At 39.8% G+C, this 19,463-nt stretch overlaps 1 protein-coding gene across 5 annotated transcripts in view; it reads left to right on the top strand.

Annotated features, from left to right (window-relative positions):
* Positions 1 to 4,081: 4,081 nt before the first annotated feature.
* kiaa1191 (KIAA1191 ortholog) overlaps positions 4,082 to 19,463 on the top strand; it is a 39,083-nt gene continuing 23,701 nt past the window's right edge. Inside the window, exons 1-6 of one of the 5 annotated variants that reach the window (XM_062045927.1) lie at positions 4,082 to 4,218; positions 4,524 to 4,596; positions 4,685 to 4,808; positions 9,622 to 9,809; positions 9,937 to 10,048; positions 14,750 to 14,880. In XM_062045927.1, coding sequence (XP_061901911.1) covers positions 4,781 to 4,808; positions 9,622 to 9,809; positions 9,937 to 10,048; positions 14,750 to 14,880 — 459 coding nt within the window. In that variant the 5' untranslated portion in view covers positions 4,082 to 4,218; positions 4,524 to 4,596; positions 4,685 to 4,780. Of the gene's footprint in view, positions 4,219 to 4,469; positions 4,597 to 4,684; positions 4,809 to 9,621; positions 9,810 to 9,936; positions 10,049 to 14,749; positions 14,881 to 19,463 lie in introns of all 5 variants that reach the window. The other 4 variants (XM_062045929.1, XM_062045928.1, XM_062045930.1 and 1 more) reach the window with 4 other exon arrangements.

Raw genomic sequence — 19,463 nt, 5'->3', positions numbered from 1 at the left:
ACAGACAAAACCGGTGTGCTACGCATCATGGGGATGGTCAATTTTATAGGTAAATTCATTCCCAATTTGACAGCAAAGACATCTTGCATACGAGAGCTTCTGCACAAGGACTGTGATTTTAAATGGACAGTGAAACATGAGCATGAGTGGCAAAAACTCAAGAACACACTGACTACAGCACCTGTGTTGTCATTTTATGACCACACAAAGAGGATAAAAGTGTCAACCGATGCTTCCAAAGATGGTATTGGTGCCGTTCTACTCCAGGCTGAGGGTGAGCACTGGAAACCGGTAGCCTATGCATCTCGGGCTATGACAAAATCGGAATGTCGGTACGCTCAGATCGAAAAAGAATGTTTGGGACTGGCATATGGTTTGGAGCGGTTTCATAGCTATGTGTACGGCCTGCCGTCCTTCACAGTTGAAACTGATCACCGACCGCTGGTTGCCATCATCAAAAAGAATCTGAATGAAATGTCACCGCGGATTCAACGGTTGATGATGAAAATGCAAAGGTATGATTTTGAACTGATATATACTCCAGGTAAACACCTAATCCTTGCTGATGCCCTATCCAGAGCAACTACAGGCGACAGTGTGAGTGCAACAGATGAGGACATACAGTGTCATGTGAACATGGTGTCTGCTACACTGCCTGTGTCAGACACAAAGTCAAGACAAATCGCTGAGGCTACAGCAACGGATGCTGAGTTACAACATGTCATGAGGAACATGGATGAGGGATGGCCGGCTGGCTCATGTCCACTATTTTATCACGTCAGAGGTGAGCTCAGTACTGTGGATGGACTGCTGCTGAAAAAAGGCAGAATTGTTATTCCACAGGCTTTGAGAATGGACATTTTGCACAGGATACATGAAGGCCATCTCGGCATAGAAAAATGCAAAAGGAGGGCGAGAGAGTCGGTTTTCTGGCCCGGACTGAATAAAGACATTGAAACACTCATAAATAAATGTGAAACATGCCAGAAACACAGGAACAAGCAGAGCAAAGAGCCTATGGTGGTTGCTGAGGTGCCAACCGCACCATGGCACAAAGTAGGAATGGACTTGTTTCATCTCAGAGGTAAAGACTATTTAGTGGTAGTAGATTACTACTCAAACTTCCCTGAAATGGCGCTACTAGCAGGCTTAACGTCAACTTGTGTAATAACACATGCTAAATCTATATTCGCCAGGCATGGCATTCCACACACTGTAGTGAGCGACAACGGCCCATGCTTCAGCAGCAAAGAATGGCAGAAGTTTGCGGTGCAATATGATTTCCAGCATGTGACGTCAAGCCCACATTATGCACAATCAAACGGGCAAGCGGAAAAAGGAGTTCACATTCTAAAGCAACTCCTAAAGAAAGCAGCTGACAGTGACTCGGATCCGTATCTGGCTTTATTGAGCTACAGAGCATCACCTCTTCAGTGCGGACTATCACCAGCTGAACTGCTGATGAAGAGGAAGCTACGAACAACCTTGCCGAGTCATTCAAACAATATAATAAAGCAAAATAATCCCTCAAATATTGAACATAAGCTACGACAACAGAAGATGATGCAAAAGTCATTTTATGACAAAACAACCAAGCGTCTTCCTCCACTGACTACCAACAACACAGTCAGGATTGAGGATACTGATGGATGGAGTACAAAAGCAACAGTCCTGTAAGAAGTTGCTCCAAGATCGTACACGGTGAGAACTGATGATGGACAAATCCTCAGACGCAATCGTCGCAGTCTGTTAAAGACTCCTCAAGGGACTGGTGGTGAGCTTAGTGTAACTTGTGGTGAATCTCAGGTAATACCCACACCTGTTATGGACTGTAATGCTGACTGTAACACACCTACTCCAAATGAACCTGAGTTAAGAAGGTCCACAAGAGAAATCAAAAGACCTGATAGACTGAACTTGTAAACAAAGAAAAGTCAATATGCATGTTAAATATGTTGAACAAAATGTATATTGATTGTTGTGAAAGTGTTATAAATAGTATTGGCTTAGATTTGAGATAGCCTATGCAATTTGAAATTGTTCATACTGCACATATGTGTCAGAGTTAGACTAAATGAGAATTTGTTAAAATAACTGACCCAGCTAATGTGATTAGTTAGGTCAATACATTTTGTCTTAGAAAAAGGGGGATGTTGTGATCAGATGTTATTACAGGTATGACCGCTAGGGGGCAGTACTGGTTAGTATGCTGCTTACCGTACCACATAAAGTGGTAGAACAAGAATGCATAAGAAGACACATGTATGTTGTTGAGAACATGGAGCATTAAAAGTTAAGTCACTTGCTATCAACAGCCTCATCCTTCAAACACGAACATGACACTAACTACTCGTATATGTTTTGCTAATCGACACAAACCGCATTCAGGCCTACTGAAAGCCACTACTACCGACCACGCAGTCTGATAGTTTATATATCAATGATGAAATCTTAACATTGCAACACATGCCAATACGGCCGGGTTAACTTATAAAGTGACATTTTAAAATTCCCGCCACACTTCCGGTTGAAAATCTCCTTTGGATATGATTTATGCGCGTGACGTCATAAAATGCACGGAAGTGTTTGGGCCCTATTGGACACAAAAGCTGTTTTCTTCGACAAAATTCCACAGTATTCTGGACATCTGTCTTGGTGAATCTTTTGCAGTTTGTTTAATGAACAATGGAGGCTGCAAAGAACAACGTTGTAGGTGGGATCGATCGGTGTCTTAGCGGCTAAGTACAATACTTACAGCAACACAACAAGGACTACTTACCCTGATAGAAGACGCCTAGCTGATGCTTGCCGCCAAACCCACGGATGAAGTGTTGATGGGAAGATGAGGGCTGGCTGGCGTAGGTGGAGCGCTAATGTTTTTATCATAGTTCTGTGAGTTCCGGTTGCTAAGTTGCTAAATTAGCCTTAGCGTCATTAGCAACAGCATTGTTAAGCCTTACCAGGCTGATAATTTTTAACCGTGTAGTTACATGTACATGGTTTAATAGTATTGTTGGTCTTCTGTCTATCCTTCCAGTCAGGGATTTATGTATTTTGTTTCTATCTTCATTTAAGAACGATGCTAGCACGTTAGCTCAGTAGCTAAGTGTGTCACCGATGTATTGTCTTGGAGATAAAAGTCACTTTAAATGTCCATTTCGCTTGCTCGACTCTCATTTTCAAGAGGATATAGTATCCGAGGTGGTTTAAAATACAAATCCGTGATACACAATAGAAAAAGGAGAGAGTACATAGTTCTGTGAGTTCCGGTTGCTAAGTTGCTAAATTAGCCTTAGTGTCATTAGCAACAGCATTGTTAAGCCTTACCAGGCTGAGAATTTTTAACCGTGTAGTTACATGTACATGGTTTAATAGTATTTTTGCTCTTCTGTCTATCCTTCCAGTCTGGGGTTTATTTATTTTGTTTCTATCTTCATTTGAGAACGATGCTAGCACGTTAGCTCAGTAGCTAAGTGTGTCACCGATGTATTGTCTTGAAAAAGTCACTTTAAATGTCCATTTCGCGTGCTCGACTCTCATTTTCAAGAGGATATAGTATCTGAGGTGGTTTAAAATACAAATCTGTGATCTATAATAGGAAAAGGAGAGAGTGGTGAATCCAATGAGCCAGCTTGTACCTAAGTTACGGTCAGAGCGAAAAAAGATACGTCCATCACTGCCTCTCAAGTCCTTCACTGTAACGTTCCTCATCTACGAATCTTTCATCCTCGCTCAAATTAATGGGGTAATCGTCACTTTCTCGGTCCGAATCTCTCTCGCTCCATTGTAAACAACGGGGAATTGTGAGGAATACTAGCTCCTGTGACGTCACGCTACTTCCGGTAAAGGCAAGGCTTTTTTTTTTTATCAGCGAGCAAAAGTTGCGAACTTTATCGTCGATTTTCTCTACTAAATCCTTTCAGCAAAAATATGGCAATATCGCGAAATGATCAAGTATGACACATAGAATGGATCTGCTATTCCCGTTTAAATTTAAAAAAATCATTTCAGTAGGCCTTTCATTTCAACAAACAAAAAAGGCTGAGCCGGTTTTTTCACACTTCCGGGTGTTGCGTTCACCGACGTCACGGACGCAGCGGCTTCCGTGTTCTTTCAACCTGCTTGGCCAAAAGTCATGGACGCGCAAACATGCTGCGGTGTTTGCTCTCTCACTGGGTGCAACGTGAGTTAAAAAGCAGGGACTATTGGTAGGTTAAGGTACGTCTCTAAATGTATTTGATTCTGCACGCTGGCGTTGTCAGTAATTAATGGGCGTTAGCCTTTATTAAATACATTCGAGTGAATGACCGAGCACCCCTTGAACGCTCGCCGAAAGTACTTTATTCGAATGTCATTTTCTGATATAACACCTCCTTTTTTTGCTTTATTGTCACATGCGTACTTCTGGTAAAATGATATAAACAAGAAATCTGCGAATGAGTCAGCCGTGCCATCTGTTGTCATGCCAGATTGTGTGGTGGACTCTAAAATATCAAATAATGAATGATGACGTCACTTGTCAGCAGACCCTCTGCCTCTATTTGAGGCTGCTCAGAAACTGGACACCGTTCACAGGAGTGCAGGCAAGACAAGCTGGTGTGTTCGCTGTGTTCCTCCTCTGACCTATTAAAGCAAAGACCGCTCTTTTAGAATTGATCAACCTAAATGTGTGGCTATTTGGCAGATCGTGCACCTAAATTTGGACTCGGAAGCACTGTGGACCTTCACGCTGTCACATACCTGAGCGTCCAGTCGTGACCTCCTCTGACCCTTTGGGAGAATGGCCTCGAGACAAGGAGACATGCCAGGTAACAAAGATTTACTGAGTCGATGACATTTGTGACGGTTAATAAACCAAGTCTGTGCGGCTTTTGATGAACCCACAACGGAGCGATACATATCTGCTTGCTGATACCAGACAAACATCTTCAAAGACGTTGTACAATTTGGAACTGAATAAACAATTCCTTTGGGGGGGGGAAACAAATGATTAAAAAGTGTGTAATGTCAGGTAATGTTGCAATTTCTAATGCCAATAAAGTAATTGATTCAAAAAAACACTTCAAACTAAGTATGCAGCCACCTTTCCAAAATTGTGCTAGCTTGAAGCTAATTTACATTGGTTTGGCTACTGACATGCTACCGATTAGCATTAGCGATCTCAACACCTCCAACTGTGTTAGTGAAGACCACAACTAAGATGGTGTGTGATAACTACAATACTTACAGTATTAACACTTTTTTGGGCGCAACAAACAACAAAACACACCATCAGCCTGAGCCGTGTACAGAGAGAGAATAGAATAGAATGGACTTTATTATCATTATATTTGCATATAACGAGATTAAGGACTCCAACTTAAGGTGCGGTAGTGGGAACAAATATGGGGTAAAAATAAATAACTAACAAAATAAAATAAATTACACAACAGGCAATAAAGAAAAAAACTAACAATTGAAATAAACAGACTACTATCCAATAAAAAAATAATAATCAATCCTGTACAATATACAAAACACTATAGAAATACAAAATACTGTACAATATACAGAACAAGACAAGAGTACCGGAGTAATAAATAACAATCAGTGTCGGACGTATTGCACTCGAAGGGTAATATTGCACAGTAGGGTATTAGGGTAGGATATTGTATAGGGGTGAATTATTATTATAAGTTAGAGTTCAAGATGGTGACAGCTCTGGGAAAGAAGCTGTCTCTGAACCTGTTTGTTTTGGCTCTGATGCACCTGTAGCGCCTGCCCGATGGTAGCAGGTCGAACAGGTGGAAGCCAGGGTGTGTACTGTACTTGGTAATGCTTTTTGTTCTGTTGAGGCAGCGGGAGTTGTGTAAATCCTTCCGGGAGGGGAGGGGGCGGCCGATGATTTTTTGTGCAGACTTTATGACCCTCTGAATCGCCTGTTTGTCTGCTTCAGTGCAGCTGGCGTACCACACTGTTATGCAGTATGGCCAACTCAGTTTCAAAGTCGAAAGCAAACATGGCACTCTAGTCACGTGATGGGCTTTGAACCAATCAGAGAGAGTATGACCAAAGCATTTCCTAAATGATTAATTACAGGTTATATATTGTTCATAAAAAAAGTGGCCCTCTGAAGGCAGCCGTTACTGCGGTGTGGCCCTCAAAGAAAACGAGTTTGACACACCTGCTCTATGTAATGTTGCAATTTCTAATGCCAACAAAGTAATTGATTAAAAAAACGCTTCAAACTAAGCATGGATCCACCTTTCCAAAAAATGTGCCAGCTTGAAGCTAATATACATTGGTTTTGCTACTGACATGCTACCGATCACGATCAGAGAGAGTATCTAACCAATCAGAGAGAGTATCTTCAAGAGCATTTCGGCTAGTTGTTTTAGTGGTGCTACCGCTGCACGGAAGATACTCTCGATGGGAAGTAAAACAAACATTTCCATCTTAAAATACTACATTAATAACACAAAATAAATAACAGGTAATGTATGTTTAGGAAAAGACAGAAAAGTTCTTTGTTAATAAAAGTGAAGTGCATAAACAGTACTTTGCTTTCATTCTTGACTCTCAAAATGAAACACGATTGATTGAGATTAAAAACAGTTATTTAATCCACAGCAACCCTATGTTTGATCTAAAAAAAATGTTTTTATTTTAACCATTTAACCTCTTAAGGCTCAAGCTGTTTGTTTACATGTTTTTTTTAAATTATTTCTCTTTGCTATTTGGGCTTATTGGACCCTAATTAGAATAAAAACTAAGAATTATCTTTTGATATGATGTACTTAGTCCATAAGTACACAAACGTGTACTCCATGTTTAGTGACATGCTAATTCTTATTTTGACACTTTTTTTTTCTTCCAAATTCCATTGTATGTTATACTCTTCTGACATCACCAGATGGCAGTATGAGTGTCCACATAAGCGGCCATAAGACCCCAATTCAGTAGTGTACACAATTTTGGAAACAAGAGCTAAAAGGTGCTGTCCACGCATGTGGCCACTAAGCCTTTAGAGGTTTAATGTATGTATAGTACCGTATTTTCTGGACCATAGGGCGCACCGGATTATAAAACGCACTGCAGATGAATGGTCTATTTGTGATTTTTTTTCATATATATAAAGCGCACCGGATTATAGGACGCATTAAAAGGAGTCATATTATTATTTTATTTTTTTTCTAAATTGAAAAACACTTCCTTGTGAGAAGGAAAATCTTCTTGGAATTTGAGTCACTCTGTGCAGCAGGTGGGTTAATTGCGTTAAAAATATTAATCAGATTATTTCCTGTTAGAATTTTTTTTTTTACAACTAGAAAATCAACCAGGACTACTGAACAGATTGTGTCCGCCTTTGGAGGCTTCACTGGAATATACAGTCGTGGTCAAAAGTTTACATACACAGAACTTTCTTCCCAGAAGGTCTTATCTTTGTCCATTATTTACTTTTTACAATTTTGTACACTGCTGCTGGAATTTAAATTTTCTTGAAGGAATCAATAAAGTACTATCTATCTATCTATCTATCTATCTATCTATCTATCTATCTATCTATCTATGTGATGTCAGATGAAACTAAAATTGAGCTGTTTGGCCACAATACCCAGCAATATGTTTAGAGGAGAAAAGGTTAAGCCTTTTATCCCAGGAACACCATGTCTACCGTCAAGCATGGTGGTGGTAGTATTATGCTCTGTGCCTGTTTTGCTACCAATGGAACTGGTGCTTTAAATGGGACATTGAAAAAGGAGGATTACCTTCAAATTCTTCAGGACAACCTAAAATCATCAGCCCGGAGGTTGGGTTTTGATTGATTGATTGAAACTTCTATTAGTAGATTTCACAGTTCAGTACATATTCCGTACAATTGACCACTAAATGGTAACACCCGAATAAGTTTTTCAACTTGTTTAAGTCGGGGTCCACGTAAATCAATTCATGGGTCTTGGTCGCAGTAGGGCAGGGGTCACCAACGCGGTGCCCACGGGCACCAGGTAGCCCGTTAAGGACCAGATGAGTAGCCTGCTGGCCTGTTCTAAAAATAGCTCAAATAGCAGCACTTACCAGTGAGCTGCCTCTATTTTTAAAATGTTATTTATTTACTAGCAAGCTGGTCTCGCTTTGCTCAACATTTTTAATTCTAAGAGAGACAAAACTCAAATAGAATTTGAAAATCCAAGAAAATATTTTAAAGACTTGGTCTTCACTTGTTTAAATAAATTCTTTTTTTTTTTTTACTTTGCTTCTTATAACTTTCAGAAAGACAATTTTAGAGAAAAAATACAACCTTAAAAATGATTTTAGGATTTTTAAACACATATACTTTTTTACCTTTTGAATTCCTTCCTCTTCTTTTCTGACAATTTAAATCAATGTTCAAGTAAATTAATTTTTTTTATTGTAAAGAATAATAAATAAATTTTAATTTAATTCTTCATTTTAGCTTCTGTTTTTTCGACGAAGAATATTTGTGAAATATTTCTTCAAACTTATTGTGATTAAAATTTAAAATAAATATTCTGGCAAATCTAGAAAATCTGCAGAATCAAATTTGAATCTTCTTTCAAAGTCTTTTGAATTTCTTTTAAAATTTTTGTTCTGGAAAATCTAGAAGAACTAATGATTTGTCTTTGTTAGAAATATAGCTTGGTCCAATTTGTTAGATATTCTAACAAAGTGTAGATTGGATTTTAACCTATTTAAAACATGTCATCAAAATTCTAAAATTAATCTTAATCAGGAAAAATTACTAATGATGTTCCATAAATAATTTTTTTTATTTTTTCAAAAAGATTCAAATTAGTTAGTTTTTCTCTTCTTTTTTTCGGTTGAATTTTGAATTTCAAAGAGTCGAAATTGAAGATAAACTATGTTTCAAAATGTAATTGTCATTTTTTTCGTGTTTTCTCCTCTTTTAAACCGTTCAATTAAGTGTAAATATAATTAATTATTAATAATAACATAGAGTTAAAGGTAAATTGAGCAAATTGGCTATTTCTGGCAATTTATTTAAGTGTGTATCAAACTGGTAGCTCTTCGCATTAATCACTACCCAAGAAGTAGCTCTTGGTTTCAAAAAGGTTGGTGACCCCTGCAGTAGGGTGTTCCAACAGGACAATGACCCCAAACACACGTCAAAAGTGGTAAAGGAATGGCTAAATCAGGCTAGAATGAAGGTTTTAGAATGGCCTTCCCAAAGTGGACAATGCTGAAGAAACAAGTCCATGTCAGAAAACCAACAAATTTAGCTGAACTGCACCAATTTTGTCAAGAGGAGTGGTCAAAAATTCAAGCAGAAGCTTGTGGATGGCTACCAGAAGCGCCTTATTGCAGTGAAACTTGCCAAGGGACATGTAAGCAAATATTAACATTGCTGTGTGTATACTTTTGACCCAGCACATTTGCTCACATTTTCAGTAGAGCCATAATAAATTCATAAAAGAAGCAAACTTCATGAATGTTTTTTGTGACCAACAAGTATGTGCTCCAATCACTCTATCACAAAAAAATAAGAGTTGTAGAAATGATTGTAAACTCAAGACAGCCATGACATCATGTTCTTTACAAACTTTCGACCACGACTGTATAAACACAAACTAAAAATAATCTCGATATCCATGCATGCTTTAGCGCTGGAATCTGGATCGTCGTCTGGATTCTTCGGCGCACCGCCGTCTCCCATTGGAACGAGCCGACACAACATGAGCTACGACGTGCACATGGATAGTCCCATGCATTCCCCCCCTCCTGACTTGACCGGTAACATCTTCTGGGGAGACCCTGTCATCCCACAGCACAGATTTAGGAAGACTACAGAGGTGATTTCCAGTTTGTGTCTGCACTTCCTGAACTCAAGCGGTGTTTGCTATGCACAAATACCTCTCAACCAGGTTGTTGTATGTACAGTATGCTACTGGTGCACATTTCATTTGCTTATGTAACTAGGAAGGGGAGACCGGTGGAAAGATGATGACTTTGAGGATATTGGAGCCAGCTAAGTCCCCTGTCCCCGTCGTGAAAGCCAAGGCAAGCTCTATTATGAGCTCCCTCACCAACAGTAAGATAACTTTTACTGAAATCATTCATTTCATTCACAACATTGCATCACATGTTGTCATCATACGAAGTCTAAATATTTGTTACATGATGCAATGTCCTTTCACACCACTGCAAACTAATCTACATTAATGATAACTAGAAAATTCCCGCGGAGATTTTGATGGGCCTGCTATCTGTGCCCTGGACCTCTGGCCGGGGGTCGCCGGAAGCCGCCGTACTTAGAAGATGGTGCCGAGTGTCTGAATCTGGGAGTTTTAGGTGTAACTGTACAAAACCAGCCACAGAGCTAGCCTAAAACAGTAAATGTGTACATAAAAATGCTAACACTTAGCATGTGTGCTAACGATAGCATGATAACAGTCAGCATGTTTCATATACCAAGTTACATGACTCAAAGGTGTATGGCTGTGGAAATAGAAAAAAACGTGTACAAATAGATGAAAAAGTTAGCATGCTTAAGTTAGCTTGCTAGCATGCGATCGTTTGCATGCTAACAGTTAACGAGTGTCACATACCAAGTTATATGGCTCTGGGGTAAACGGTTGCAAAACCAGCTCAAAAAGTTAGCCAGCTAATGTTAGCAAGCTAACGTTACCATGCTAACAGTTAGCTTGTGTCACATACCAAGTTATATGACTCTGAGGTGTAAGGCTGGGGAATTAGAGTAAAAAGATTAAAATTAGCTTAATAAGTTAGCACTTTAATGTTAGCACGCTAACGTTAGCATGCTAACAGAGTAACAAGTGTCACATACCAGGTTAAATGACTGTAGGGTAAACGGTTGCAAAATTAGCTGAAAAAGCTCGTACTTTAATGGTAGCATGCTAACGTTAACATGCTACCACCTTTCCGACGGTATAACATATGTGGGGGTTCGTTGGCCGGTTCGTCTCGTAGTAGACGTAAGAGAAACGTGCGGAACAATAATAATAATAATAATAATTAATAACTAAAATATGGGCTATGGTCCATTTTGGAGATTGGCAAGTATATTTGGCAGTCATCTGCATAATAATTATAACTACAAATTCCTGCAGACATTTTGTTGGGCCTGCTATCTGTGCCCTGTACCTCTGGCCGGGGGTCGCCAAAAGCCGCTGTAGTTATAAGATGGTGCCGAGTGTCTTAATCCATTAGTTTTAGGTGTAACTGTACAAAACCAGCCACAGAGCTAGCCTAAAACAGTAAACATGTGTACATAAAAATGCTAACACTTAGCATGTGTGCTAACGATAGCATGATAACAGTCAGCATGTTTCATATACCAAGTTACATGACTCAAAGGTGTATGGCTGTGGAAATAGAAAAAAACGTGTACAAATAGATGAAAAAGTTAGCATGCTTAAGTTAGCTTGCTAGCATGCGATCGTTTGCATGCTAACAGTTAACGAGTGTCACATACCAAGTTATATGGCTCTGGGGTAAACGGTTGCAAAACCAGCTCAAAAAGTTAGCCAGCTAATGTTAGCAAGCTAACGTTACCATGCTAACAGTTAGCTTGTGTCACATACCAAGTTATATGACTCTAAGGTGTAAGGCTGGGGAATTAGAGTAAAAAGATTAAAATTAGCTTAATAAGTTAGCACTTAATGTTAGCACGCTAATGTTAGCATGCTAACAGAGTGACAAGTGTCACATACCAGGTTAAATGACTGTAGGGTAAACGGTTGCAAAATTAGCTGAAAAAGCTCGCACTTTAATGGTAGCATGCTAACGTTAACATGCTACCACCTTTCCGACGGTATAACATATGTGGGGGTTCGTTGGCCGGTTCGTCTCGTAGTAGACGTAAGAGAAACGTGCAAAATAATAATAATAATAATATTAATATTTAGAGAATGGGGTATTGTCCATTTTGGAGATTGGCAAGTATATTTGGCAGTCATCTGCATAATAATCATAACTAGAAAATTCCCGCAGAAATGTTGATGGGCCTGCTATCTGTGCCCTGGACCTCTGGCCGGGGGTCGCCGGAAGCCGCCGTACTTAGAAGATGGTGCCGAGTGTCTGAATCTGGGAGTTTTAGGTGTAACTGTACAAAACCAGCCACAGAGCTAGCCTAAAACAGTAAACATGTGTACATAAAAATGCTAACACTTAGCATGTGTGCTAACGATAGCATGATAACAGTCAGCATGTTTCATATACCAAGTTACATGACTCAAAGGTGTATGGCTGTGGAAATAGAAAAAAACGTGTAAAAATAGATGAAAAAGTTAGCATGCTTAAGCTAGCTTGCTAGCATGCGATCGTTTGCATGCTAACAGTTAACGAGTGTACACATACCAAGTTATATGGCTCTGGGGTAAACGGTTGCAAAACCAGCTCAAAAAGTTAGCCAGCTAATGTTAGCATGTTAGCAAGCTAACGTTACCATGCTAACAGTTAGCTTGTGTCACATACCAAGTTATATGACTCTAAGGTGTAAGGCTGGGGAATTAGAGTAAAAAGATTAAAATTAGCTTAATAAGTTAGCACTTTATTGTTAGCACGCTAACGTTAGCATGCTAACAGAGTAACAAGTGTCACATACCAGGTTAAATGACTGTAGGGTAAACGGTTGCAAAATTAGCTGAAAAAGCTTGCACTTTAATGGTAGCATGCTAACGTTAACATGCTACCACCTTTCCGACGGTATAACATATGTGGGGGTTCGTAGTAGACGTAAGAGAAACGTGCGGAACAACAATATTAATAATAATTGTTATGTTTGCAGACGGGAGATGACGGCAAAGACACGAGGGGGCGGTCTAGCGCTATGTATTTTATTATATATATAATAATCAAACAATAATAATAACTACGGAAATGGATTGTGAACTAATATCCAGAAGGCGTGTACGGTGGAAGACTGTGTATGAATAATTAGCTGTTGAGTCTTACCAAATGTTGAAACGAGAAGGAACAAGGCAGGAAAGGCAGTCCATGGGGCAGGCAGAAAATCCAGGGCGAGAGAGAGGCGTCAGAGTCCGTGTCCAGGCGAGGGTCGAGGATCGAGGAAGGCAGACCAAAACCACGGGGGAAACAACGGGAGATAACAAAGGGGAAGACTCTGTAAGTCACTGTGGGAGAACAACAAGGACGTCAGAACACGGAGGGAAAAACGCAGAGAGAGAGCATAAGGCTTACGGTATACAAAGAGGTAAACTAAGTTTCCGCCTGGATCCTTGGGTCCACTGGTCCTTTATCCAGCTCGCCTTTATCAGTCCCAGGTGTGCAGATTGCAGATTGTCTGCAGGCTTGTCGCTGCGTGGACGTGCTGCGCTCAGCGTGAGCGGGGGCGCGTCCGGGCGAGCAGCCAGAAGAGGAACTGTGACACTCAGTCGCAGGAGGGAAGCGGGTTCGAGTCCGCGCCGTGACAATAATAATAATAATAATTAAAGCTGCAAGCAGCGTTGGTCGGGTCCGCATTTTGGCTGGTGCTAGTCCTAGGTGTCCCAATACTTTTGTCCAGTGGTAGTCCTGAGTGAGACCTACATAGAGGTCTTTGTTTCGTGTCTCTACGATATTGGTACTGGGAGTTAGAGGAAGTTGTGTCTGTGTTTTTTTCCTAGGTGCTGCGGCACAGTGGTTGTTTTCTTTGAAGGCGCGTAAAATCACAGCAGCGGAGCAACTTTAGTGCTGCGGGTCTTTGAAGGCACGTAAAACCAAAACCGTACTACCGATCAAAACGCTTTCGTCAACTTCTAATCAGAGGGGTTCAATCTCTCTCCTGTAGTAGTTTGAAGCCGAAACGACAAACGCTCTCAGAGGAGATAATGTTTGATGTTTGGTGACCGGTTGTAACAAAAATTTAGTTTTGAAGGAGGAATAGCAAACTTCCTGTTGATTTTTGCTGAAGGATGTCAATCTATGAAATGTAGGTCTAGGTGAGACCTACGTAGAGGTTTTTGTTTCATGTCTCTAAGACGTTCCTACCGGAAGTAACAAGCAGTTTTGTCTGTGTTTTCCTCTGAGAAGCAGTTTTGTCTCTGTTTTATTCAAAAATTGCGCTAGAGCGCAATTTTGAGTTTTGGGGTTCAAATTTTTTTTAGATCGCAATTTACACCAGTCCCGATGTGTGTGAGAAGTTTGGTGAGTTTTGAAGTATTTTAAAGGGGTCAAATTACAGGTCAAAGAGGCAAAAATGAGTGTTTTTAGTAATTTTTGGTGTTGAAGGGGAAATAGCCAATTTCCTGTTGGTTTTTGCCCGAGGATGTGAAATTATGAAATGTAGGTCTAAGTCAGACCTACATACAGGTTTTTGTTTCATGTCTCTACGACCTTCCTAGTGGGAGTTACAGGCAGTTTTCTTCCTAGGGGCACGTTTTTCTATGTGTGTGTCAAATTTGGTGAGTTTTGAAGCATGTTAAGGGGGGCAAAGTAGTGTGCAAAGCTGCGGAATAATAAACCTTACAATAACAATAGTGTCCTTTGTCCATGTACAAAGGACTCCCTGTGGGAGTCCTTTATACAGGGTACAGGCGGACCCTAATAATAATAATAAAAAAGTTAGAAGTATGAGCAATAATAATATGGGCCTGCTTGCATTCCCTGCTGCTTAGCAGCATGTGAATGGGCGCTGGCATTGCAGCAGGCCCATAATAAACACATCGGTAACGTTATAGTTCAGTGTCAGCATCGTCATTTTTCTATTGCCCGTGCCTGTCCGTGATAACACATACATGCAATTAAAAGGATCTGTCTTATTTTCACACAGAGCGGACCCAAGAGAGCCTCCAGAGGTTTGAGCACCAGGCAGGGTTGACTGACACCGGCTACACGCCGCACAAGGGCCTCTCTGCTGAGGAGACACACTTTCACCGTCTGGCTGCTGACAACACACGACGTGTGAGTACCATCACCTTAACAGCAGATCATCCTTGATATGATGTGGACCCGGATGGCTTGTCAAATTGCTGCCTTGCGCGCTGAAAACGGACGATTTTTAATCCCTGGTGCAGGGGTCTCAAGGGTCAGGTTTTATCCGAGCTTGCCGAGTGTAAAAATGAGCCGAAATTTTTAAATGAAAGAAACTGCTGTTCTAAATGCGTCCACTAGATGTCGCAATAGCAATTCTTTGTATCTTTGTAGATTATGCTACATTTGTAAAAAAATAAACCACATTCACCAGTCGAGGAAAATGAGTAAACTACATAATCATCCTGTAATTTGATTTTGATATCATTTTTTTTATCTTGATTCATTGAAAATGAACACCAATGAGTTGACTGACGAACATTATCACATCATTTATTCAGAAAGTATAAATAACGACTAATAAAGATAGAATACTATTAACCATAACATGTAAGTGTAAAAACAAAAAACAGACAACATTATGATTTGTACATTTTCAGAAAGTGCTTGTTCTATTTTTAAACAAAGAAAACAATCTGAAGTTGTCTTTATTTTTAAGTTATCGTGCCGTGATTTTACCAGTCCGGCCCAGTTGGGAGTAGATTTTTCTCCATGTGGCCCCCCCCATCTAAAATGAGTTTGACACACCTGCCCTAGTGCAAGCTTAAAGGCCTACTGAAATGATTTTTTTTTTATTTAAACGGGGATAGCAGATCCATTCTATGTGTCATACCGTATTTTCCGCACCATAAGGCGCCCCGTGTTATTAGCCGCACGTTTAATGAACGGAATATTTCAAAACTTTGTTTACCTATTAGCCGCCCCGTGCCATTAGCCGCACCTACGCTACGCTAAATGGAATGTCAACAAAACAGTCAGATAGGTCAGTCAAACTTTAATAATATATTACAAACCAGCGTTCTAACAACTCTGTTCACTCCCAAAATGTAATGTGCAAATGTGCAATCACAAAAATAGTAACACTCAAAATAGTGCAGAGCAATAGCAACATCAATAACTCAACGTTGCTCATACGTTAGTGTCACGCAACACACAAAATAAACATTTAAAGCTCACTTTCTGAAGTTATTACTCATCTACAAATCCCTCAAATTATTCTTCTTCGGTGTGCTTCACTTGTTTTTTGACACCATCTGTGATGTGGACGCGCATGCAGTCGTAGATCAACAGGAACGGCGCTGCGTGAAAAAAGTCACCCGGTGTCTTCGCGTAAACGTCTATCAACCACTCGCTCATCTTTTCTTCAGCCATCCATCCCTTCGAGTTAGCTTTTATGATGACGCCGGCTGGAAAGTTCTCTTTTGGCAAGGTCTTCCTTTTGAATATCACCGTGGGTGGAAGTTTCTGGCCGTTAGCATGGCAAGCTAGAACCACAGTAGGACGACTTCTCATTCCCTGTGGTGCGAATATTCACCGTACGTGCTCCCGTTGTATCCACAGTGCGGTTCACATGAATATCAAAAGTCAGTGGAACCTTGTACGCGTGTCTCTTAGTAGGAGACATTTTGTTGTCTTTACAGAAAAACAAATGAAATTAAATATCCGCGAGCTTCTTCTTCTACGGGGGCGGGTGCTCACCTTGGCGGTTGCTTACAGTAGAAGAAGAAGCGCTTCCTCTTCTATGGGGGCGGTTGCTTACTGTAGAAGAAGAAGCACTTCCTCTTTTACGGGGAAAAAAGATGGCGGCTGTTTACCGTAGTTGCGAGACCTAAACTTTATGAAAATAAATATGAATATTAATCCATATATAAGGCGCACCGGGTTATTAGCCGCACTGTCTGCTTTTGAGAAAAATTGTGGTTTTTAGGTGCGGCTTATGGTGCGGAAAATACGGTACTTGATCATTTCGCGATATTGCCATATTTTTGCTGAAAGGATTTAGTAGAGAACATCGACGATAAAGTTCGCAACTTTTGGTCGCTGATAAAACAAAGCCTTGCCTGTACTGGAAGTAGCGTGACGTCACAGGAGCTAGTATTCCTCACAATTCCCCGTTGTTTACAATGGTGCAAGAGAGATTCGGACCGAGAAAGCGACGATTACCCCATTAATTTGAGCGAGGATGAAAGATTCGTGGATGAGGAACGTTAGAGTGAAGAACTAGAGAGGCAGTGCAGGGTGTATCTTTTTTCGTTCTGACCGTAACTTAGGTACAAGGTCTCATTGGATTCCACACACTCTCCTTTTTCTATTGTGGATCACGGATTTGTATTTTAAACCACCTCGGATACTATATCCTCTTGAAAATGAGAGTCGAGAACGCGAAATGGACATTCACAGTGACTTTTATCTCCACGAAAATACATCAGCGAAGCTCTTTAGCTACTGAGCTAACGTGATAGCATCTGGCTCCAATGCAGATAGAAACAAATTTCTAAAAAAATTTCTAACCCATCCATCAATCCATTTTCTCTGGGCCGCTCTGGCAAATCATATTTTCTAAAAATGCATTTTCCCATCTATAACACGCCCCCGAAAGGGACAAGCGGTAGAAAATGGATGGACGGATGGATAACGTGACGTCATCACGCTCGCGCCGCAGTGTCAGGCTTTCAGTCAATTAGTGCATGAGGGAAAAAATGGTAATCGTTGGGGAAACGTAAAATAGACTCCGAGTATAGAATTTTTAAACATCAGCGGACATATGACTTTTTTTTGTTCAGTGTAAGGAAAAGGCAATTTGTCTAATCTGCCATTAGACAGATTTTTTATATATATATATATATATATATATATATATATATATATATATATATATATATATATATATATATATATATATATATATATATATACCTTATTTCCTTGAATTGGCGCCGGGAATATAGTATCCGCCTGCCTAGAATTACAGCCGGGTCAAACTCGTTTCGCAAAATAATTAGCACATGCTTGGCACTTCCGCCGGGTCAAATATGAGTCATTAAATGACTTCCGCCTCCTGGTGGTAGAGGGCGCTAGTGATCCTTCTTGCAACTACCAGTACTGCAGAAGACCGGTACTGCAGAAGAAGACAACAAGCAGCAAGCATGAGCAGCGATCGTTTTCTTGCACTTTTACCATGGAGGATTACATAACTAAAATAAAACAGTTTTATATACTGGACTTTCAATTGAAGCAGGAGGTAATAATTAAAGGAATATCTCCAGAGACTTTTAAAACTGAAGAAAGATAAGGAAGACTGCCTTTGATCAGAAACAGCTGCAAATGGACATCATTTATAAGTAAAGGTAAGACCATAATAAAGTTTTTTTTATTAAATGTGCTTTTGATGATAAGGTAAGCGCCGGAGTGAGAAGAGGTTTTAAAATAATTAGCGCATGCTTTCCCATCCCGCATGCTTTTGGTAAGCGCAGGAGTGAGAAGAGGTTTTAAATTAATTAGCGCTCCTGCGGCTATTCAAGGAAATACGGTATATATATATATAGCGACAGGTGCGTAGATGGCCCAGGTGGGCCTGGTTATCTAATCACCCGTCGCCTTTATTAGCAGCAGCCGTGATGAGACGAGTAGTTGGAGTTGCTGCTGGGAGACACAGACGCAGAAAAGACACTTTGCTGAAAAGCAAAATGCTTTACACGATTTGAGAAAAATAAAACGGTGTTATACCCAGAATTCCAGGTTCTCCTGGCAGTGTGTGGTGGTCTGAAGAACCCACTGGAGGGCAATCTCTACAACATCTATATATATATCGATAGATAGATAAATAGATAGATAGATAGATAGATAGATAGATAGATAGATAGATAGATAGATAGATAGATAGATAGATACTTTTCATATATAATTCATATATAATTTCTTTTAACCCAATGCGGCCCCCGCGTCAAAATGTTTGTGGACCCCGGCTTTAAACACTTGAAATATTTTAACAACTTCACTATTGATTTGAATTTATTGTAATGTTTTATGTTTTAAGGACTTTTGGTTAAAAAAAAACAACAGTTTTTTTTATAATAACAACATGCAAAACATGCAGTATTTCCCCAAAATAAATTGCAGAGTGGAGTAATTACAACTTTGAACAGGTCATGACAACATTGATTTTCATACAGTAGACAAAAACGATTATTTTTACAGTGCCTACTGAGCTAGGAGGAGAAAGAAAGCAGGCAGGACTTGGTTGAGTTTGAGTTTACACAATTATTTTATAAATCTGCCTTGCTATATATATATAATGTATCACATAACACTGATAATCTTGGTTTTCTGGTACCATCTGGTGGTTAATGGGTGGAACTACACCAAAACAATATTTTCTTGTTTTTCAATCAACAAGAATTAGATTAATTTGATTTTCATGGATAAAATAAAGCATAGTAATATATCAGGATTACAATCCGTTAAAAATAACAGTTATCATGGGAGTCAATAAGGCTGAAAGACATTTTTAGGAGAAAGCGTGTATACTTTAAATATTGATTATATTCTAACAATGTTGCAATAAAAAATATGTTTAAAGAAAAGAAAAAAACAACTTGCCAAAAAACTTCCAACTGAACAATCATATTACAGAGAGTTGCGCAAGGGTTCACAAAGGAATAAAAGTGGTTGTA

The sequence above is a fragment of the Entelurus aequoreus genome, linkage group LG04, assembly GCF_033978785.1.
Source record: "Entelurus aequoreus isolate RoL-2023_Sb linkage group LG04, RoL_Eaeq_v1.1, whole genome shotgun sequence".
Lineage (NCBI taxonomy): Eukaryota > Metazoa > Chordata > Actinopteri > Syngnathiformes > Syngnathidae > Entelurus > Entelurus aequoreus.
This window is presented reverse-complemented; position numbering and strand designations above follow the sequence as displayed.